The sequence below is a fragment of the Pelodiscus sinensis genome, chromosome 1, assembly GCF_049634645.1.
Source record: "Pelodiscus sinensis isolate JC-2024 chromosome 1, ASM4963464v1, whole genome shotgun sequence".
Classification (NCBI taxonomy): Eukaryota; Metazoa; Chordata; order Testudines; family Trionychidae; genus Pelodiscus; species Pelodiscus sinensis.
Window position 1 is genome coordinate 122,936,616 of NC_134711.1, and position 24,759 is coordinate 122,961,374.

Here is a 24,759-nt window from a genome sequence, read left to right on the forward strand (position 1 = left end):
TTCCTGATGCAGCCATATTGATCAGCTACTGTTCTTCCTATCTTTCCTTCTCATTGGGATAGTTTACTGTTGTGCCTTTAATATTGTCTCTTTGAGAAACAGACAGCTGTCATGAATTCTTCTTTCCCTTAGCTTTTGTTCCCATGGGAGCTTATTGCCAGCTCACAGAGTTTGTTAAATATACCTTAACTAATTAAATTATTTTTTACAAAATAATGAGTAAACCACATATGCCAAGGGAAAAAAGAAATTATAATAAATCTGAAATGAAAAAACATACCCCTCCACATGAGCTATTCCAACTAAAAATAGTGCCATGAGGATATGGCTTGGGGTGTTTGTTATCTTGAATGGAAGTCTTATATTTTCTGTGTATCTGCCATAGTGATTGTACTTTCTCAAATATCACTAGCACGTGCACAGACCTTTACATTTCTTTGTCTTAGTACTCAGGGAGTGTGATAGTAAACTTGATTTTTATTTATAATAGGAAACCCATAATTATGTATGTAAATATATACCATTTTTAAATTTGAGATCTGCCTTTTTTTTGTTTGCTTCGTGTTCTCAAATAGTTGTGGAATGCTGAGCAAATACTGGCCATCACTTTGTTATAGTTTCAAAACTTGTCAGTCAAAGATATGTATTCTGTTAAGGGAGATAATTGCAGAATATTCTTGTCTGTCTAGATCAAGAAAATACTGTATTCAGTTTTAGCCTCAACTGCTTACTTGGGGTAGGGGGGAGGGGAGAGAGAGAGAGAGAAATCTTATTTCACGGGAATCTTTTAGAGTATTAATACACTCAACCTCACTATATCACATTGCCTTCAAAAATAAATAGTACAACATCCTTTTAATTATACATATATAGTAGCTTCAAAAGGAGACAAATGACAAAGAAAAATCTGCATGATAAAAGCCCGCTAAACTTGCAGCCTCCCTTGATCAAGACTACTTATAAAACATTCACAGCAAACTCCTTCTCTATCTGTCTTTAAACCTTCCACTAAAAACGCACTGCAAAATCCAATAAAAAATATCACCATTGTCGTCACTGCATCATTGTTATAAGCAACCCTGCTGTGGCTTGCTAATCTCACCGCATAAGAACTAGAGTGAAAACAATCAAAAGTGGAGGAAAGGGGGGGTGGGAGAGAGAGATCTCGTGTATTCTAGGTTTAATAGGGCACTGGTTTGGGTTTGGGTTAGAGTTTTTCAGGGGGTACTTTTTTATAATTGTAGAGAGCTCGTGAGTGTGGTGTGGCACTTGCTTAATGTATGGTATCAACTGTATCTCTTTAAATTTATTTGGAAGCTGCTCCTTTCATTTAGTCTACAAATGTCATTTAAATGCAGTGGCACTTTTATTTTCTTCCAACAGTCTCAAGGACAAAAATAAAGGCCAAGTAATCCCGCAAGTAATGAAGCAAACTGTGTCCTATCTGAAAAATAAAGGTGAGATCTGTTTTTTGTTTGTGGGGAGAGGAGGGAGAACGTCTTCATAAGGCATCATTATGAATATGAAGAGCCAATTCACCAGAATACTTAGGCACACACCTAGCATGAAGCATATGCTTAGATCCCAAATAAACCAGTGTCTTCAGTGAGAACCACGCATATGCTCAAGTGCTTTGCTTAATAGAGGCCTCACCCTGATAGGGCTGTTTTATTATTACGTTGTTGTCCCATAAGAAATAATGCTTGTGTGCGTGGGTTTTTTTTTTTTATTTTGTTTTGTTTTGCTTTGAAGCACAGGAAATAACAACCGAGAAAAGAATTCTTGAAATACACATTGTGGCCCATATTGTGCTATTGATTTCTTTTCAAGTAGAACTCCCAGTAAAAATCAATGGGGGGCATTCAGCTTTAAAAAATATAAGAAACTCAGATTTGAAAAAAATCTATTTCACAGAAGTGAGCCTGCCATACTCATTCAGCAAAATATTCTTGTTGTTCATTTGCAGGTCAGACATTATATTTAGAGTTTATAAAAGGTATATCCGTTACCAACCAAGGGCAATATAATTGGTTTCCCTATTATACACCTATACAGGAAATATGAGAGCATGAGACACTCTCCCCTCTTTGTGCCAGCTACCCAAAAGGGTGCAACTTCCCTTCTCACGCAGCTGGGCAAAGCAAGGAGTTTGTGAGGAAAGTCATAAGAACAGCCATACTGGGTCAGATGAAGGCTCGATCTAGCCCAGTATTTTGTCTTCTGACCATGGCTAATGCCAAGTGCTCCAGAGAGAATGAACAGAACAAGTAATAAAGTGACCCACCCCCTTACCATTTCAAGCTTCTGAGAAAAAGGGGCTAGGGACACTATACCTGCCCATCCGTGTTAATAGTCATGAATTTAGCTATCTATTTTTGTAACGCTGTTAAAGTCCTGGCCTTCACAACATTCTCTGGCAAGGCGTTCCACAGGTTAACTATGCATTGTGTGAAGAAATACTTTGTATTCTTTGTTTTAAACCTGCTGCCTATTTCATTTAATTCATTTAATTCATTTATTTCATTTAACTTTTCCTTATTTACTTTCTCCACACCAGCTGTGATTTTATAGACCTCTATCGTATTCCCTCGCCTTAATCTTCTCTTTTCTAAGCTGAAAAGTCCCAGTGTTATTAATTTCTCCCTATATGACTGCTGTCCCATACCCCTAATCATTTTTATTGCCTTTTTCTGAACTTTTGCCAGTGCCAAGAGATCTTTTTTGATATGAGGTGACCATATCTGCACTCAACATACAAGATGTGGTCATACCATGGATTTAAATAGAGGCAATAAGATATTTTCTGTATTATTCTCTATCCCTTTTTCTAATGATTCCTAACATTCTGTTTGTTTTGGGGGGTTGGTTTGTGTTTTTTGTTTTGTTTTGTTTTGTGTGTGTGTGTGTGTGTGTGTGTTTGTTTTTGAAGTATCCACAGTGATTCCAAGATCTCTCTTTTGAGTGTTAACAGCTACGGTAATTTAGTCCCCATAATTTTATATGTATAGTTGGGATTGTGTTTTCTAATATGCATTTCTTTGCATTTATTAACATTAAAATTCATCTGCCATTTTGTTGTCCAGCCACCTAGTTTTGTGTGATTCTTTGGACGTTCTTCACAGTCTTTAGACTTAACTATTTTGAGGAATTTAGTATCATCTCACTGTTTACACCCCTTTATCCAGATCATTTATGAATATTTTGAATGAGATGGGTCCTAGTACAGATGCCTGCAGGACACCAATAGTTACTTCTCTCCATTCTGAAAATTGACCATTTATTCCTACCCTTTGTTTCCTAACTTTTAACCAGTTATCATTCTCTGATAGGACCTTCCCTCTTATCCCATGACAGCTTAAGAGCCTTTGGTGAGGGACCTTATTCAAGGCTTTCTCAAAATCTAAGTACAGTATATCCACTGGATCCCCCATGTCCACATGCTTGTTGATCCCCTAAAAGAACTCTAGTAAGGCAGGATATCCCTTTACAGAAACAATGTTGACTTTTCCCCAACAAATTATGTTCATTCACGTGTCTGACCATTCTGTTCTTAACTATAGTTTCAAACAGTTTGCCCGATACTGACATGAAATGTATCAGTCTGTAATTGCCAGGATCACTTCTACAGCCCTTTTTAAAAATTGGCATCTTGGCTCCGCTAAATGCATCAGCCAATGCAACTGATGAGCATAAAGAAGCAACATTGTGTAACAGGTACAAAATTTGTGTAGTTTACTATTCATTAGAGAAGAGGTGGGGCAGATAGGGACAGAGTATCCTATTGTGGTACCTGGACTGTTGCGGGCATATTGCAACTGTGCACTTTGATCCTTCAGTTTTAAATTTTGATCCTTCAGTATCACTTTTTGTCCAATGATCTCAGAGTTTCACAAACACAAATGAAATCTTCTGGCATTTCTGAAGGGTAGATGCCAGTATCATCCCTCTTTTATGGATGGTTAAACTAAGACGTGGCACAATTAAGTTACTTTGCTCAAGATCACATAGTAAGTCAGTGGAAGAAAAGGAATGGAACCAAGATTTCAGACAGGACCTGTATGAAACCTGTGTGGATAGATTTAAGTGAAAAAAACACTGGCTCAGTCTCTTTTAAAAGCCTGCCTTTGAGTGTGGTGTGCCAAAAATTTCTAGGATAGATAACCTTTTAAATGGGTTTAGAAGTGATCTTGATTGGGTTTTTTTTGTTGCTTGCTTTTTGTATTTTGTTTTGCTTCTGGTGGAAACCACGTTCAGCTCTCTTTTGCCACCCAAAATAAGGCAGTTTTATCTGAGATTTCCTTTTTAAAAAAATTATTTATTTTGATGGTACATCAATACCAAGAATAACAAAATGCCTCCAGGCTATAAGACACCCTCTTCAGACAGAGGCCCACCTAAGGCCCTCTGAATATTGCACTCAGTGTTCATGTCAATTAGATTTGATTTGAATTCATAAGTTCAAATGGTTCAGACCAGTTTAAACTTCCTTTGGAAAGGATCCATGCTAAACGCTACAAAATAAAATTGCCTCTTTTTGCACTATTGCTGACTCCCTGGCAGAAATACTGACTCCAATGAAGTCAGTAACAAAGCTCCCATTGACTTCAGTGGAGCCCAGGGATTGACCCATAGTTTCTAGATAAAATCACGAGGCCATGTAGGCTAAAATTTGAGTTTATATTCCACATTAAATAACAATCCCTGTTGTCCTTACAACAGTTGTTTCACTACAGCAAAACTAATTCATTGGCATATTAGTTACATGTCCACATGGAGGAGATAATGAATGAGAACCTGCTGCTGACTTGGAAAGCATCCATAGAGCTCCTTTGCTCCCATAGACTTATGGATTGCCTCCACTCATCTGCAGTATCCAGAGGTCAAATAATGGAAAGGGGAGTCCAATTCTGCTGTTAATATTAACTTCAGGCTTTCAGGGGGTGAGCACCATTGCTGGAAGTTTTGCTGAGAACCTCTGGAGTTCCACTTTCTGGAGCTTCACTTAACAGTAAACTGGAATAATGCTTCCAGGCCAAATAGAATTAACAGCAGCTGCAGACTGTTTCTGTGATTGTGAGTGTAAATGGGTAACTGATAGTCTCCAGTAGCTATCGTGCATGTGCCAATACATTAAACCCTCCATCGTGAATACAGTTAGCTCTATTCCAGACACATGCCACTGTCAAGATTTTGACTGCTACTTTGGTATGTTATACTAAATATGTATACTAAATATGTTACCCCACTAACGAGTACAGTGTTAAACCAAAGATGAAGTTGTCTTGAATTATGATATATTTATTGTCTTTACACTAATTCTGAAAACACAGTTAGAACATTTTCTCAGTTTTTGGCTGTGTTTTGGAGCAGTGCACACACATGCACTTTCTCTTGAATATCTTTAAGGTTCAGCAGGAAATTGAAGGTATTGTTACCATGATAATGCTCTCACAATGTGTCTTTCTCTAACAGTCTGCTGGGGAGATTTAGTATCACACCCTTTGTTCTTTTTTGTTTCTTGATGCTCTCTCTAGTTTTCTGCTACACTGATCTCATGCTCTCCCACCTCACCAGCTGCTGAGTCTGGCCTAGATACTCTTCGTCTGCCATAGCAGCTACAGCAAGGGCACAAAAGAAAATGAGCAGGCGTTCCGTTTTCATTCTTGTGATGAAGAAAAGCGCTGGTTCAGCCTTATCATTGCAAAGTCTTTTCTAGATGAAGTGATTTTGTTACCGGGCAGGCAGTAATAATCCTTGGGCTTTCTCTAGACCACATTCTCCCTTCCCTTCCCCCCCCTTTTCTTTTTGGCTAAAAAGCCACTGTAACCCACCAGCTTGTTCTGCACATTTTCCACAGCCTATGAAAAGCAGTTCGCAGTCTGAATACATTCAGTTCAGTTCCTCTGTAACTTTTTTCAAAGCTACATATTCTAGCCAAGCACTAGCAAGCCTAAGTACATCCCCATTTTCCTTTCTCTTTGTACTGGCGTAGGCTCCAGACACCCGCTCTGGGCACGGACTTTCCCAATGCTCTGCTATCCCATACTTAAGCACCTATCTGTTTAGGGCTGCCATGTTTCCAGCCAGAGGGAGTTCATCATGAACTATGCTTCTAAGGCTACATCTATACTGCAGCGCTAGCGCTATTTTGGGATAGCGGAGGAATCCTGAAATAGCTATTCTGCATCTTTTGAGCACACCCGTTATTTCAAAATATAACAAACTCGCTATTCTGACGTCCCTATAAACCTCATTCCATGTGTAATAAGTGGTGTTTTGGAAGAGTGATTTATTTTTAAATAAGTACTGTGTAGAGAGCGCCAAATTTTGAAATAAGCTATTTTGAAATTGACTAGAAATAAGCTACGTGCGGTCCTTTAAAACTGAGAAGACTAAGTTCAGGGAGCACATAATGGATCATGTGACCACAAATAGCAGGGGACACCTGTGGTAAATAGAGACAGCCTGTCCATAGGAGAGACCAGGTTCAGAGAATAAACTGGGAGAAACTCTACATAGTAGCCAGAGTAGGCTTGTCTCTCTCCCAGATGGCAGAAATCAGGAAATGGTTCTAGCATTTTGTGTTCCTTTGAGCCTGTTGTATCTTCCATTGTTTAATAAAACTTGCCTTGGATCAAGCCATTGACCTGCTTCAGCTTGGTGAATCTGCCCTCTGGCATAGACTTCTATCAGGTTTGTATGATATCAAATAGCATTAAAAATTCAACACTGGTAAAGGTCACAATGGCTAATTATACATTTCAGAGTTGTTGGCCTTAGTGACTTTTTAACAAAAGCTGTATTTTTACCAGGATTCACTGAGACATTATAAATTTCAGATGTGGTTGAGAGGTCTGCAGAAACCTCAAGAAAAAAATAAACCTGGTAATAATAAGAACCAATTTCATTGGTGCCCAAGTATATTACATAATCAGAGATATCAGGTGTAACTTGAACTTATTAATTCTAAAATCCAAGGACTAGACTGTGCCATTTAAGCAAAGCACAATCACACAGTCCCATGGGGAGAAAACCACCGCTGTGCTTCTGTGTTGGGAGCAGTGCAACTAATCACAGTTGCACTGCTGGTCAGTGTCTGAATGGGACTGGGATCATGGCCTCACCTCCTACCCATGTGTATTTGTCACTATACACCCCCTTGGAATAGAAAGGGAGCAGCCCATTCAACTAACAAAGCCCACGGGTTGATGTTATACAAGGTATATGATATCTGCCTTACATAGGAAACACAAAGGGAAAGGAAGTTTCCTCAAACCTGTACTGTGATCCAATGTGAGGTCAAAGTAGAATATACTCCTAGGTGTTTGGGGAATTTTAAAACACAAAGATTGGGTATTTATGTATTGTGCTTCAGCCAGTGTGATGTTTTTTAATATAATTGCAGGCCCATCCCTCCTTTTAGTTCTACGAATTTAAATCACTAGCTCTCATTTTGAAAGAGGAATCCAATGTGTTTCTAATTTTTCTCTCTGACACATTTTTCAGTAAAATCATAACACAAATGTTTTTTGTTAATTTTTTATCAGTTTTGACCCTTCCTAAATATTCCTGTGTATTCATCCTATGGTACAATAAGTCTTGTGTTTTAGAAGAGATTTTTGTCTGTACTTTACTGATTTTAGTTCTGAGTGTACCACAGTGTCCTATAACTATATACTGTGCCATTACAGGCTATGGCATTGCAATATACAATTCTGCCTATGGTATTAAGATCCTTTTTATTTAAAAGGCAAGATAGAGTATCCAGCTGTTTTCAGTGATGATTATGAAATAGTTTGAATATATAACCAGTTAAGTTCACAAAGCTATGTAGTTATTTGTCAGTGAATACATGTGGTAAGATAAAACATCCTCTTCCCAATTCAGATCACTGTGCCATTCTGTATAATAAAATATGTTTAATTCTCTCCTAATTTTATTTTTAATTCTGGGCTTTCTGAACCAGATCTTTATATGCTATACATTAGCACATCTTTGTTTACTTGAGTGAAGCCAAGCCAGTTTACACCAGCTGAGGATCTGCAACTTGGAGTGGGGTATGGGTGCATGACTTGGGATTGCAATGGATTGCTCCTAAGTAGTTCAAATTCATAAGCAAGCTTTTGAAGTAAACCATCACTTAACTTCCAAGGAATATATTGCCAAGGTCTGTATATACAATTGTTTATTCTATGGCTGGAATATGCTATTAATGGCAAAAGAAGTTAACTTGTCTGCCAAGATGAGGAAAACATATTTTTTTAAATGCAGCATTCTAAGTCATAATGTCTCAGAGTAGGGACCGTGTTTGTGAGACTACTTTTTTGCCATTCACTACTTTTATCAGTGCTGATGTGTTCACTGCAAAATTAAGAGCATTTTTTTAGCATGTGCTTGGCAGAGCTGGTGGTAAATAATACTGTATTAGGTTACTCAAAAAGGTGGTTGTGTCTCTCGCTCTTAACCCAACAATATAATATGAAGGACCCACACAGGGATAGTGCAGTCTGAATATTAAGTTTACTAACTATATACAAGACTATGTGAGTGACCAGATGAAAGTGTGAAAAATCAGGATGGAAATGGGGGTAATAGGCACCTAAGAGACCCCGAAATATTCGAACTGTCCCTATACAGTCTGTACATCTGGTCACCCTAAAGGCTATAGATACACACATTTCTGTTCTGGCAAGGTTCGTGGTGGCGTCTAAAAATGTGATCCACAGGAGGAAAAGTGATACTATCTGATTCCTATACACTACAAAGGTCAAAAGGAATCAGTCAGAAAAAACCCCTCTCTTTATTCCTACCAAAAATGACTCTTCCACTATCACCTTTTTGTTCAAGTTATGACCTATGCTTTATAAAAGGATATAATTTTCAATCTGAGAAAAAAGGATTTTTGGTTTTGGGAGAAAATAAAATCATGCAATTCACTTCCCAAGTGAAAAGATAAATTAATTTCAGGAGTTTTGCTGTAAAGATAGCTGTGCTCGTTTAAAGGACTCAAAACTGGTTAATTTAAATAGTTTTATGCATGGGCTGATGAGTGGCTGAAATTTTCTGGAAGAAACCTACTTTTGGTAACTATCTGGTTGGTGCTTGTGGTTAAATAAATTGCAATTTATTTCTTACATTTTATATGTCCTGAATATTACCTTTGGAAACAGCGCAAGTGACATCAATATTCCATGTTTCTTTATGTGAAACTTAAAGTCACTTTTGCTCTAAGACTGCTAAGATATTTACCTGGCAAGAGTTTGGTACTAAGTATCATTATTGTAATGAAGATGACAAGACTTAGTGCCACGCATGCACAACTGCTGTCTGCGCTTCAGATTAATGTATTCAATTAGACCCAGGAAAACTCTCTGTAAAGCATACCCGATAAAGGAATAAACATGTTAAAAGTGGATGTTTATTACAAAGCAGTTTATGGAGGGAGAACTACATCAGATAAAAGCATTAACTGTTAAATAAACTCCTTAAAATGAAATAGTGAACAATTACGAGCTCCATCCCAAGGAAAACTCATTCTCTAGAAAATATTCTGTGCACCAATGGCAGCTAGGGTGAAATTCTCAGAAAATGATTATATTGATTGATTGCTAAAGGCAATGCCCATTCTGCCTACCGTTTTCAGAATTGTAGTTTCACACATGTTCAGCTATAAATTTAAAAGAGCAGTTTTGCTGCAGTGATGTGGCTTAGAGTAACTTTATTCAATTTAAATATAGTTGGAAGGGCATAAAACAAGCATTCAGATAGTTATTTAGTCCTCTAATACCCACATTCTATATTGTCCCTCCTAGCCTCCGTGAAAGTGGGTTTTCTGGCATATTTTGATTTATAACCAGGGTCCTACTAAATTCACAGCCATGCAAAACGCATCACGGACCATGAAATTTGGGCTTTTGTGTGGTTTTGCTGTATGCTATACAGATTTCACAGGGTAGATCAGCATTTCTGAAATTGGAGCTACTGACCCAAAAGAAAGTTGCAGGGGGATCATAAGGTCATTTTAGGAGGGTCATGGTATTGCCACCTTTCCTTCTGCGCTGCTTTCAGAGCTGGGTAACTAGAGAGTGGTGGTTGTAATGTTGGCCGGATGCCCAGTTCTGAAGGCAGTATCCTGACAGCAGCCATGCAGTACTATACCAATGTTGCCTTGACTTCTGTACTGCTGCTTTCAGAGCTGGGTGGGTGCCTGCTGACAAAGAACCCAGCTCTGCAAGAGCAGCGCAGAAGTAAGGGTGGCAATACCATACCATGCCAGCCTTATTTCTATGCTGCTGCTGCTGGCAGTAGCCCTGCCTCCACAGCTAAATTTCTGGCCAGCAGCCACTCTTCCCCAGTTGCCCAGCATTGAAGGCAATGCTGCTGCCAGCAGCTGAATAGAAGTAAAGGTAGCAATACCATAACCCCCATATAATAACCTTTCAACCCAGACACAACTACTTTATGGGTCAGGAGCCCTACTATTACAACCCTATGAAATTTCAGATTTAAATATAATACATGAAATCATGAAATTTACCATTTTAAAAATCATATGACCATGAAATTGATCAAAAGGGACCATGAATTTGCTAGGGCCCTATTTATAACTCTTCAGACTTGACCACATGTTCTGAAGTTTAGTATAAGACTTATATCCTGCAATAAGTCATCCTTATGCTTAACTTTAAATTGAGGAAAAGGTCTTAAATATTTGCAAAATTAGGAATTAAATTACTAACAGATGTTCTTGGACAGTACTGTAAACATTAGTTGAGTGTGCATTCAAATTCCACTGGCTTATTTCTATTTAGGTACATTGTTGATTCTGCTATTATATTAACTCACATTCTCATGAACAGCATTTAGTAGATGGCTAAAAATCACATATTATCCTATGTTTTTTAAAGAGCACCCTTTCACACACCAACTAGGGTGAATTTATGCTAATTTACATAGTGACTAAAAACTAGAGCTGACCTGAGTACAACATTTCAGTTTCACAGTGGAGCACAAATAAAACCCTTAGAATATTTTCACGCAAATGGGGTTAGGGTGGCGTAGACTGACTTTATTTTCTGCATACACAAGCTTTTATCTCCCTGCTGTATACCCCTAAGAGGTTGTGTAGAGAAAGAATTTCTCCAGTTTGGGATCATCTGCAAACTTTGTAAGCATGCTCTCTATGCTATTATCACTGATGAAGATATTGAACAGAACTGGATCCAGAACCAATCCCTGTGGGACCCCACTTGTTATTCCCTTCCAGCATGACTGCGAACCATTGATAACTACTATGTGGGAACAGTTTTCCAACCAGTTATACACCCACCTTATAGCAGCTCCATCTAGTTGGTTGTATTTTCGTAGTTTGTTTATGAATTTTTTAAATATACTGCAGCAGTGTCCACACTACCAGCCAGTGTGTGGCAGGCTAGTGTGAAGTTAGTCACACCCCATCTTGCCACAAATTAAGTTTATGTATAGCAAAGCCCTTAAGCGCTACTATCTTTGAAATGAGACTAAATTTCCTAAGTCATGTGGGGACTTTTATTAACTTTACTTTTCTAAGCAGCCACCTTTTCAGAAGAACTTCACTGGATTCTCAATTCAAAAAAATGGCAGGGCTTGAAAACCGCTTGCTTCTGAACCTGTCATGTCTACCTGTCACCAAACCCACTCGCTCTGTTTTAATATGATTTAAACCCATCAATACAAAGCAGTGAAGGACAGCTTTCACACAGATCACTTTCATTTTATTTTTTCAGGACTCCAAGTAGAAGGCCTGTTCAGAAGGTCAGCCAGCATCCAAACTATTAAAGATGTTCAGAAACTCTATAATCAGGGTAAGTCATCATCCTCCTGTTGCTGTAAATTAATAACACTCTAAAGGCCATATTGATGGTGTATCTGTTGGTGACACCGTATTTCTGTCTTTCATAGAGTTAGTTAATCACAAACCCATTTATAACGTAAAATGTCATATTAGTATCAGCAGTAACACAGAAACCTGAAAGATAACGACAGGCATTTAAAGCTTTCTAAATAATGAGCCATCTATTGATGTCAGAGCTGAAGTTTACAAGATCTAAAGCAGCTAATGAATTATGAGACTTAAGTCAAAAATGGGCTAGTTTTTCATAAACACTTTCATTGCCTCAGTGCTTGGTAGGTTACTTCAGCTAGTTACAAATTATCCAGAGCAGTATCTTCTTGTCATTTTGTCTCTACTGTTTTTCTGTGGTTATGACAATGAAATATAATTTTACATAACAGTTTGTGAAATGTGTTGAATTAATTTGCTGAAAATTTTTTGGAGGTGTGTCTCTGGAAGCTAGATTAATAAAACTTCATTTAAAAAAGTACAGCATGACAATGTTAAGATTTTTGCAGCAGCTGAAAACGAGGTTTTCTTTTTTCTAACTGTGATTTAGAACAGAATTTTTGAACCATAATTTTGAAACATGTTACTGAGCAGTCATCCTTTTTGGTTCTCTAGGCAAGCCTGTGAATTTTGATGACTATGGAGATATTCATATTCCTGCTGTTATCCTGAAGACTTTCCTCAGGGAACTCCCACAGCCTTTGCTAACCTTCGAATCTTACGATCAAATCCTTGCAATCACCAGTGAGTATAAATCACGTGATATCATGTAAAGGGATTGATATTTTGTAGTTGATATGAGTTTGGGTAATTTATAATCATTCAGTCGCTGACCCATGATACAATAGGATTTGTATAGAAACATTCGTCTCCTACATACCTCAGGGACTTGACTGTTGTGATAGGAAGTTCAGCATTCCGTCTAGCAGAGGGCAGAAGTAAAAATCTATGGTCAAAATGTTCAAAAATAGAGTGCAAGTTCATATGTAGGCAGCTGCTTAATTTTCAGAAGTCCTGAGCCGCTAACTTCTTCCAGCCTGGCAGATACATAAAAGTTGTTGTCTGTTCAAAGTTTCTGAAAATAGACAAGGGACCTAAATATGGACTGACTTATCAGTTTTATTTTGTATGTATTTAGTTGAAAAGGAAATACAAAACAGCTATTATTATATATCAATATGCACATTTTCTTCCATCCTTCCCTCTTTCCCCCATACACAGCCCACTTTGCTCTATTCCTTTGCCCAATACTAAAATCTGTTGTTCAAAGTTGTTTCTGTTCTTCTTGTATGTTTTTATATGGTGCTTTTATATCCTAGAGGTTTTCATTGTGTTTTTTGTAACTATTTCTTGCTCCATACACAAATCATTTTGCTGCTAAAGTACAACTGCCCTTGGGAATGGAAGTTGGCAGCCAGGTGGGGGATTGGTGCACTGGTGACATTTGGCCCAGTCTCTATATATTTGGCCCTGCCTATACATATATTTCTTTGCAGTTTTAGTAGAGCTGCTACTCTGCAATATTAAGGAACAAACCAGATTGACTTAAAACTTAGAGAGGGGAATATATTAATTATCTAAATGGCTGATATCACATGAATTTACTGGTGGCAAAGCTTCCATCATATGACCTTTTTCCAGGCATGGAGAATTTTTTATGCTGACAAAGTAACTCAGTATATTCTGGTGTGTTTGGCATTTAGTGCCTGAGCTTGTAAAGATATATATTGTGCTGTCCACTAGTTCCATTCTGGGTGGATTCTAAATTCAGCTAAGCTAAGGGAGTCAACAGAACTCCTGGTCACAAATTGTGCAAGAGTAGTTCTAACCTCATGATCTTTGAGCTGGGGCTAACTACGGGTTGGCTGCTTCCTGCTTGTTAACATTCTGTTGGTAACTGTAAGGTTCTGCTGTTGGAAAGCTGAAATTGTTATCAGTGGCAGTCTGTATTGTGGCTGGTGACTATCATTGCAACCTTTTTCAGGCAGGGACTGCCTTTTCATTATGTATTTGTATAATGCAGTAGAGTCCCAATCCATAATTACAGTTACTAAGCATTTTTGCAAAACAGAGAAGAATATAAAAAATTGAACATGTCTGTGACCCTGCAGCCCATTGTATACATGGTTCACTTTGCCAATGTGAATAATCTCATTCTTGATAATCCAGGGTAGAGTACAAAATAATCAGTAACATTTGCTTCAAGCCTTCATTGGAGTTCTGTGTAGTTTACTATGTGTGGGTCTGTTGAGGAACACCGTAAAAATATATTCTGATGTTCAAGTAATTGTAAGTCAAATAGACTAGGTTGGCAGTGCAGGGTGTCATTTGCTTTCCATTGGTAGTCTTGGGTTCAAACCATATTTAGTTCATCGGTGAAAATGATCTTAATGACCTCAAGCTAGTTCTAGATAATACATATCCACAGAAATCATCGTCTTTTCAGTCTCTGCCTAGGACTTGAACATTGAGGGGTCATAACAGAGGTTTGTTTGCAGACATACATAAGTAAAGAGAGAGCGTTATGAGTGGCAGGCATCTCATGGAGAGTTTAGTCAGAAAATAAATACAGTGCAGCTGTATACAGTACATAAAGAGACCAAATAAGATTCAAATTTAGGACCATGAAATTTCCCTGTAGCAAGGGACCAGCACTAACTAACTCATCTACTACAGAAAATAACCTAATGGTTATTCTCTGGCTCTGAGTTGCACTATCCATTTACTATACGGAGGGCTAGAAATCAGATGGAATAAGATTCCTTTCATAACTCTGTCAATGACCAACGTCATCATTTTTTAGTAAGTTCACCAATCTGTATCTCCATTCTCTTGTCTATAAAGTGGGCATAATAGTCCCTTCTTACCTCACAAGGATGGTGCATGACACTATTAATTCATTAATTGGAAGTCCCTTTGAAAATCTCAGTTGAAAGTGTCTTCACAATCCAAAGGCATGCTGCTAATTATTATCCCAGCAAGGGGAAGTAGTGTACATAGGTCGAGCTAAATTCACTTCCCCCTGACAGAGATGTAGCTTCACCAGGTTTTTGCAGGAGTCACTGAGGATATAAATTGTCCTAAAAAGAAAATTGCAACCTTGTCTGTATTTTGATGCCTATTGGATTAGGTTACATATGATCTTAATATTACAGATGTGGAAAGCTGTTTACGAGTGACGAGCTGTAAACAAGTAATCCAAGGACTTCCTGAGTACAATTATGTGCTTCTGAAATACCTGATATGCTTCCTTCATATGGTGAGTACAGGTAACATTCCCATAATTCCAGGAGACACTTTTTTAGAGTCTGATTTTTACAAAATTCCACATCTAAAAAAGAAAGAAAGAAAAGAAAAATAAATTGAAAAGTTGGAGAAATGCAAGAAGGCTGTTGTGTTCTCAATGCAGCAATATGAAGCTGCAGCCCATCTCCACTTCTGATAAAAGTCAGAGTTAAATAATGACCTCAGTGATAACCTCAGTATGCAACTCTTCATAAATAATTGAAACCGCAGTTTAAATACAAAAAAAACCACATGCTTGCTAATGTGTTTGAAATGGATAAGTCACATTTCTATTGCTTTGATTTTTTTTAACTTTCCCTTTTTGTGAGAAATACCTGTTTAGAAAAAGCATGCAAATAATGTTTTCCCCCAGTGTTTAAATAAACAACCTGTAAAACCTTTGGAGAAAGGTGTTGCCTTGGTAGCCCCTGGAGTCCAAAGTCATCTGTTTATCCCCAGAAGAGCAATATAGAAATAATAGCAGCAATATAATCTCCCTTCCTACAGCCCAATTTACCATCTCTCTGGGCTAAACTTTTCAAGCCTGGATGCTTAAATTTAAGCCCCTTCATGCATATTTATGAGGCACCTAAGTAAAGCAGCCTGATTTTCAGAATGCTGGGCACTCGCCAATCCCATTGAAATCTGAGGCGCTGTGTTGATTTATACCATCCGAGGAATTGGCCCTCAGGGGAAGACCTTGTGTGGCATGTACTTGTGAGCTACACTTCAGAAACGAGTAATTTTAATGCCTCTTTATAGCAAAACCCCACCAAAATACAGTATTAAAGCAAACACACTGATACAAGCTTGCCACAGACAGGACTAGTGGGCGCCTCTCATACCTACATATTCATTTGTCATTACTTAACTGAACTCCAAAAGCTATTATAAAAATCCTCACGTCATTTGCTATTATTTCAGCAACTGATATCTCTCTTCAGTGTTATGAATCGTGTAAGTGCCTTTGTTCCAATAATAGATGCACCATCTCAACACACTTCTTAAGAGCTGAACACTTGAGGTGTTAATGAGGTGTGCAAAAGTACTACATAGTGTTTTCTATAATTGGGCAACAGAACATAGCATTTATTTTTGAGTATGCCTTGTTATGTAAAGCAAGAGTCAAGTTGATACTAGCACTCAGATCTGCAATTTTTGCTGATCTGTAGCTTTTAATCTTTCACGTTTGAGGGAGTTATTTGCATTCGTAAAGGTCAAGGGAATGTGAAGCAACCAGGAAGCTGGAGATTTCTGTTCATCATAGGTCAGGTGTGCTATGCAAGCAGACACAATTCAAATTTTAACACACTGATCTTCCAATAATCCCAGTTTTTGCCTGTGACCATCACCCATCTTACATATAAGGGACAATTTAATTCAAGCCCAGCCTTGAATAGTGCAAGAGGTACTTGTGGTAATTTTATGAAGTTGGATGAAATGTAATCATGAGATACCATTTTTAAAGATGATAAATTTGACTCAAGCTTGTCAACAAAAGACCAACAGTTTAGTATGCATTCTCAACCCCCTTACTTAACAACATGTCTTCTTGTGACCAAAGGATACTACAACAAGACAACGTGATTCCAACAGCAGTAAAAAACCTGAGTTATAAGAATGGGTTCAAGTCCTTTGACCTTAGACTAGCAGTGAATGATTCCTGCAGTAATAAGCTGACTATACCGAAAAAGGAGCAAAGTGTCTATTTCCCACTCAGGAATATCTCAGACTCTTAGAAAATGATTATTTTAGCTAACAGCAGTACCTTACTACTAAAAGCAAATCTGAGTAGTGGAAAATGTTGCATGTTTGTGGAGCATCTGACACAGTGTCCTCCTCTTTGAGGTATCTATGCATTACCACACTACAAAAAAATTGGAACAGAAGCCATGTTTTCAAGACTCAGGCTCGAAGTGCCCACAAAAGCTTCACATGCATGGATGCTTGGCTGAGTTCATAAAATGTTTGTGCATGCCCAAATAAGTATTTATATGCACAAGTTTCCATCTGCATATGCAGTAAGTTTATTTATGCAAGAACAGATTAGTTTAGTGAGCTCTGAAAACAGCTTATATGTGCACAAACTAATTTGTGGAAGCACTATTTTGGGCTCCAGTTATAAAAATAGGGCCAAAAATGTACAACACAAATTTACAGTTCAATTTGTTTGTCAGAAAATGGGTTGTTTACCTCTTTATAACCTGATAGTTTGCTGTTACAGGTTGAATCTCTCTAGTCCAGCACCCTCGGAACTTGACTGGTGCCGAGCCAGAGAATTTGCCAAACTCCAGAAAATCAATATTGTCTTGCAGCATTACCAACACTTCCCCTGCTTACTGAGCTCTTAGAAGACACTTGGGGGTAAATTAAGGCTTAAATAACAGCTCAGAACACTGGTAGCCAAGACTGGTGGCTGTAAACAAACTTTACGGGACTGTGAGAAACTTGGCCACAACCATGAAAAGTGAACATCCAGCTAACTAAAATCATGTCAGACCATGGATGTTGCCGGAGCAGAGTGTGCTGGACTAAAGAGGTTCAACCTGTACTTAGTTTCCTTGAAGACAAAATGACCCCTTATTATTTTTAAAACACTTGAGGCTAAATCTTGAGGTTTATGCAGTGGTGAGCAGCAGTAAGGGGCACATAAACCCCAGAGGGCTGAGTAAATTGGATAGATCAATACTGAGTCCATGTTTGCAACATGGGCACTAGAGCAGCATAGCTATAGTGCCATGGCTATGCTACTGTAGCCCCTTAATATAGGTGCAGACAACAGTGACACGTGAACTTTTTCCATCACTTTAGGAATTCCACCTCCCTGCATGACAGTAGCTAGGTTGATGGAAGCATTCTTCTGTGCTCAGGGATGTGCATTTTTCACACCCCTGAGCACTGTAGCTATGTCAACTCCAGTTTTAACTGTAGGCTGGGGAGGAAAATTGGGTCATGTATGGAAAGCTGCTAGACAGAGTCAATGTCTGCTTTCTCAGGCAGAGAATCCTTAGAACTTATGCACATGTCAAACTACTCTCTGTGAATTGTGGTCCTTCGCACTCCTTGCAGCTTGGCTTCAGCTGCAGTAATCCCCGGGCCTACTGCTACCTCTTCATGGGGGGGATGTCTACCTTTTAACCAAGAAAGAGTAAATTTCAGAGGGAGATTGGGAATGGTATCCTTGTCTGTCTTTATTTCCCCTCTCAAGCCACCGTAGGAGAACTATAGTAATCCTTGGTCCAATAGAACCCATATTCTCCAAGTCATCAGCCAGTAAAACCCAATTTCTGACTGTATGGCCATGAGCTGTTACTCAGATTCCTTTCATAGGATTTGTGAAGCACTCTGCTTTTTTAGTGACTCCCCAATGCCACGTGAGTGGCTCAGAGTGGTGGGTTCAGCCTTGGGATGGGGCATAGACTGAGCACGTGCATAGCTACAGTGTGTCCAATCTTGAGGTGAGCTAACATTTCAAGATCCATTTAGGCCCCTATGGTTACAGAGTATTCATGCCAGGCACCTCCATGCGGGATCTAGCCCTTTGGTATTGCTTGCATGGGTCACTTTCAGTGGAATCTGTCTTCTTTTCCAGGTATCCCAGGAGAGTATTTATAACAAAATGACTGCATCGAACCTAGCCTGTGTCTTTGGGTTGAATTTAATCTGGCCACCTAAAGGTACTTCTTCGCTGAGTGCTCTGATTCCTTTAAATCTCTTCACTGAATTACTGATCGATTTCTACCCCAAAATCTTCAGTTCACGAACAGTACTGGGTGAGATCTTACCTTAATGCTCAGAAAAAGAGGAAGAGAAATATGCCTACCTATGCAAAAAAAAAAAAAATCTCCACATATAAGCCTGTGAGAATTTACTATATACAGGACTTTGCAGAAAGAAGCATATTTCATATTATATAACAGAAGCAAAATCCTTTTCTTTCTCTTGCATCACCATGATTTTCCAAATATCAAAGATGTTAGGGGAAATATGTATACTGATACTTCTTTGTATTTGGTGTGTATAAAACATCAGGTTAAAATAACATGAACTTTCCTCTTTTCATAGTCTTTAGCAATTTTTAAATATTTATTGGTTTAAAAATTCATCACAGTTCCTTTCAGCATCTAGAGGTTTCCTTTTATGTTTGGGGTTCTTTCCCCGAGGGTGATGCTAAGTCATCACTTGGGCCATAACTTCCGAACCATCTTCCGCCTTCTTGCAAAAGGGCTGTCTGGGCAGTTTTTTCCTCTTGAAGAAGTTTCCTCTGAGGGCTTCAAATATATACAAATTCTAGATCCTTTTTGCAGAATTCCAGGCATTCATTGCCACACACAAATGTGTGAGTACTTATGTCTGCATTACCACAAAAACCAAAGTATTTGCTTGTGTCATTTAGATTATGCATACATCTGGCTCTTTGTGCTTTTAAATATCTAATATGCCTGTCCAAACGTTACAGCTGCACATGCAAACTGAGTGGAAGATGATGCACACACTCTTCAACTTTTAAAATCAAGTCATTTGTGTTTTTATCTTTAAGGAATTTCTGTTTGTATCAGTATAATGTTAATACATAATATGAATAAACATTGTTTGAAAAAGGCATTAAATGTTTTCATTATTTGCTATATTCTGTTCATGCTTTATGAGTTGTTAGAAATCTGCTCGTAAAATCAATCCCTCTCCTCCACATCCTAAAAACAGAGAAAGAAAGTCTCAGCCCAACACCCTGAGCCCTGTAAAGTAATCTCCATGGCATCTTTATAAATCTATGTATTTTCTCTCTACATACTTATATTTGACTACCATTAAGTTATGTTCCCTCAATGCCTGCTACTGATCATTAGTACTACAGGATAGGGACGTTATCGTAACAGCAAAAAAGACTGAACTAGTGGTGACCAAAGTGAACACTGTTTTCCCCTATGAGGAGTTACGTTAGTTTGAACCAAGGGGTTTGATTCAAACTAACGCATCCCGGAACGCACTTCCTGGTTCGAATCAACTGGCAAGCGGAACAACGCGTGGGCGAGATTATGCTAATGAAGCACAGGATATTTAAATCCCCGCTTCATTAGCAATTTTGATCGGCTACATTTGCATCCCTAGTTCGAACTAGGGAGCAAGTGTAATCGTACTCTTAGTTGTTGGTAAGATGACAGTCGAGAAGCACAAGCACTCAGCTAGAACCACGGGAAGAAAAAGGGTTGATTTTGAAGGTGAAGGGTAGCCTAAGTGCCTACCTGTGTAACAGGTACAGGCTTCCAATTTTTTGTTGGAGAGAGCAAATAGTATTTTATTCTTTTTTGGCCATTTAGAAAGAATATTAATGAGTACCCCATCAAGCTATGGTATGATAGATATGTGACTCCTATGTTTGCCCAGTAGATGTCATCTACAGCATAATGTTATAAAAGGAAATACTTAAAAAGTAAATAATCAAAAAGCTATAGAACAAGCTGTACTGTATGTAACTTCGTTTTAAAATTTAAATCGTGTTGTAATTTTCTCTTAGTTCATAAAGTGTTTCAATTAAAACAATGTTGGGGTTTTCAAATATTTGTTGTTAAGTGTCTGGTTTCTTGCTAGTATCAAGGGGCCAGTTTGGCATGACTTTGGTAGTTAAGTTTAAAATGTTGTACAGTACACAGAGAATAATAAAGAGAAGGTTATGACTTAAATGATGTTGCACTTTCAGGAAAATGAGGTTGCAAAGTACTAAATGGGTTCATTCTCTGTTTTATGTCATAAATTGTTAAACAAATTCCTGATCAGTGATTTGAAGGGTACAGCACAGTGATTTGAAGATATTATTCTGTGAATCTGCCGCAAACTTTTATGTCATAGGAACTTGGCCTGCAAGCCAATGCATGAAAATAGGAATTAGAAAACCTGATTTATAATAACATCTCTGCCACTGAATAGCCATCTCACCATGAGCACGTTTGTTCATCTTTTTAAATCTCCTTTTCTCCTTCAGTAAAAGGAAGTAATAACACTTTTTTAAAATGTACTTTGATATCACTGGCTGAGGATAAACATAGAAATACAAAATGTTATCATACATATTTTTCCAAAATCCAGCTGAGTAAAATGGCACTTGCAGTACAGTACTAAAGGTTTTCAAATGTTGGGGAACATTCACTGATCAGTAATTTTGAGTATAGAAGAGGTTAGGCAAAAAACGGTACTAAAATACCTTGGGGTGAAATCCTGACTGCTGAAAACAATGGGAATTTTGCCATTGACTTCAATGGGGCTGGGATTTCACCACTTTCTCTGGCCCTCTTTTTGTGTATCACTAGATACAGTGAAAGAAGCATCCCAGTATCCATTCCAACAGAGTGAATGAAGTCAGAGCCCTTGCCAGTGTAGCCTGCTAACTCCACAGTAATTCAGAGGAAGGTTTTTTGTGGTTTTTGTTTTTTTGTTTTTCCTGATACCTTGCATTAGTTTTCTGTTCCCCACCTCCTACAAAGATGGATTTGGTATATACTACATCATCTGGCTGATCTTTGACTGTGCAACTCAGAAACTGATCTCTTACTATGTGAATCAGTGGCTGGTGCCTAGCAACAAGTAAAAGTACCTTCAGCGTGCATGGCTTTAGCTACTTTATCTGCTTCTGGGCACTGGGAAATATTTAAAGAGTGGAGCTGTTTTACATATTTGTCACATACCAAACTGCAGGTTTTCCTTTTAGCCTTTGTAAATGATTGTTTTGCAGAGATTGCTGGCTTCCGTCATTTACCGACTAAAGTACAGAATAGAGGTTCTGACCCCAGGGCTCTTTGGTTTATAAGGGCCGAATATAGCATTATCCGGTAGTTTGAACAGTTTGATACTGTTTAGAAAAAGAGGGCCTCTGTTTCTGATTACGAGCAATGAACCTGTTGAGGATGGTACATTCCCGCTTCTAGTCCCTTTGTCTTGGCTGGCAGCCTTGAAAAGTGTGGGATATGAGAGCCAGTTCTATCCCTCCCTAGCTCTCCTCTGACTTTGGGAAGCTCTGCACTTTAAACACTGCACCCATGCAGCTGTGCTGCTGTAGTGTTTTAGTGAAAATGTTACTGTGCTGTCGGGAGAGCTTCTCCCAATGGCATAGTTAATGTATTTCCATGGTTTTTCACATCCCTGACCAGCGTAGTTGTACCAATGTAGATTTATAGTGTAGACACTAGGCTTCAGCACTGTCATTAAAGAGGACCCTACAAAGACAGAAGGCACCTTGATATCTAAAGATTTGCAACTACTGCACAGCTCAGGTGCTAAGAAGGGTGTGTGAGTAAGGTAATCTGCCCTAAGAACTCCTGTTATCTGGGACTGAATGCCAGAATTAACTATGATGTTAAATCAAATCTTATGCATTATTCAGAGGGGTTTAAAGTGAAATTCATGGTAAAGAAATGTATGTTTCAAATTTCCTGACTCCAAGAGGAGTCCTGGAGATGTCCCCTGCAGTTACTTTGATAACACTTTCTCTTTACAAATGGTAATTGCACAATTCCGACAATTGTACAATGTGCCCTTGCGAACTCTTCCCTTGTATCAAAGAACAATTTTCAGATCATTTCCATAGCAAAAAGAAAATGATTGTAGAGATAATCTGTTGGAAACACATGTGCTGGATTTCAGTTTAAAACAATAAAATGTATTCATGAAATGAGAAATAGAGTGTTGCCTCTATTGACAATATGCAGAGAATAAATTGCCTAAACATTCTAATTTACTGTGCTATTAGGAGTTTAAAATTGTTCCCAGGATTAGTCTGATTATCAGATACTCCTAGAAATAATGTAATATTTTTGTTATCCATAATCTGTAAGGAAATGTGAAAAGATAGAACAGTGCTGTTAACCAAAGGAATTGTTATAATTCTTGATTATCATAAGTCTGAGTGATCACATTACTGTATCTGTTACCTCTGTGTGTAATATATAATACCTTGCACTTGTATCTTTCATTGGAGAATGTCTCAGAGCTTTAAAAAATATTGTTATATTCACCTACCATAGCATGATGGTTCTAATAGAAAATTAAGGATACTTTATTGAAATGTAAAATATTTGCTTACTCACTTAGGTGGGGAAGCAAGTAGAATGTATACAGTAATACAAGGCTCAGCCATTCAGCTTTATTTCTTGATTACCTACCTGCGTTTGAAGCGTTTTGCTGCGCGAAGGGACGTGTCTTCAAAACTCCAAGGGTATGTCTAGACTGCATCCCTCTGCCGACAGAGGGATGCAGACTAGGCAGGTCGACATTGCAAATGAGGCAGGGATTAAATATCCCGTGCCTAATTTGCATAAAAGTGGCTGCTGCGTTTTGCCAACTCAGCACTTTGTCGGTAAAAAGTGGCAGTCTAGAGGGGGATCTGTCGAGAAAGAAAGCCTTTTTCGACAGATCCTGTAAACCACCTTGCAGGAGGCATAAGGGATCTGTCGAAAAAGGCTTTATTTCTCGACAGATCCCCCTCTAGACTGCCACTTTTTGCAGACAAAGTGCTGAGTTGGCAAAATGTGGTGGCCATTTTTATGCAAATTAAGCGCGGGATATTTAAATCCCTGCCTCATTTGCAATGTCAACCTGCCTAATCTGTATTCCTCTGTCGACGGAGGGATGCAGTCTAGACATCAAGAAAGGGGGTTTCCCTTTTACACCTTTCAAGAAGCAAGATTGTTGCCAGCACCAGCCAAACTATAAAGCTGTATGGTTTTGTTGGAATTCTCCTGGTTAATCAATTTCCCCCGCTTATTCTAGTTAGTTTTAAAACATATAAGATAATGGGGCCAATACAGCCTTAGGGAGTGAGCAAGGGTAGCTCCACCAAAGTCAATGGCTTTACACTGGCAGAGAATTAGGTTACAAATTTGTGTAGAGTACCTGCTCCATATGAATGAGGACAGATCTGTAGCTTGTATAGATTGGTGTAACTCCATTGCTTTCAATGGAACTATGCTGATTCTCATCAGCTGAGGATCTTGTCTATGTTTTCCTTTATCCATGTGCATATAGTAGATATTAGTATGGCATGTAAATAACCTATCACAACATTCTCCATAAAATCCTCCAATATTTTAGAGCCAACTAATTTAAAGACACAATATTGGAGGTTCTTAAAAAGGTGCAATGTGCTACAAACACTTCTCATTCAGTTTTCCCACTTATAAATTAAGTTGGCAGAATTTGATTATTACTTTTTTTATTATTTTGACATAATTACTTTTCAACATTTTTCAATTTTTGTCAATATAAATGTTGTCAGTATAATTAAATATTCACAATTGCATAAAGCTTTTAAGAAATTTTAAAGTATTTTTTTATCAATTTAAATTTTCTCAGCCGTGAACAATTATAGGGGGAGTCCAACAAGAAGCGAGAGTCAAACAATAATTATCTAATGACCGTAAGCATTGACATTCCAAAAGTGAAAGCTCTGTAACCATTAAAACACATTGCATATTTTGGAACAATTTGTTGACAAAATAAATAGCTTTAAATCAAACAATAATTTCTCAAACATTATTTTTCCTACTTTGCCTATCTATAAATTTTGGTTCTTCTCAGTGGAAATATTTTTCCATTGTTCTGTG

General features: G+C 38.2%; 1 protein-coding gene across 4 annotated transcripts in view; it reads left to right on the forward strand.

The window, feature by feature from the left end:
• ARHGAP8 (Rho GTPase activating protein 8) overlaps positions 1-23,385 on the forward strand; it is a 99,714-nt gene extending 76,329 nt beyond the window's left edge. For 2 of the 4 annotated variants that reach the window (XM_075899769.1, XM_075899773.1), the window contains 5 exons: positions 1,384-1,457; positions 11,766-11,843; positions 12,497-12,625; positions 15,037-15,140; positions 18,759-23,384. In XM_075899769.1, the coding sequence (XP_075755884.1) occupies positions 1,384-1,457; positions 11,766-11,843; positions 12,497-12,625; positions 15,037-15,140; positions 18,759-18,956 (583 nt within the window). In that variant the 3' untranslated portion in view covers positions 18,957-23,384. Of the gene's footprint in view, positions 1-1,383; positions 1,458-11,765; positions 11,844-12,496; positions 12,626-15,036; positions 15,141-18,758 lie in introns of all 4 variants that reach the window. The other 2 variants (XM_075899780.1, XM_075899760.1) reach the window with 2 other exon arrangements.
• The last annotated feature ends 1,374 nt before the right edge of the window (positions 23,386-24,759 follow it).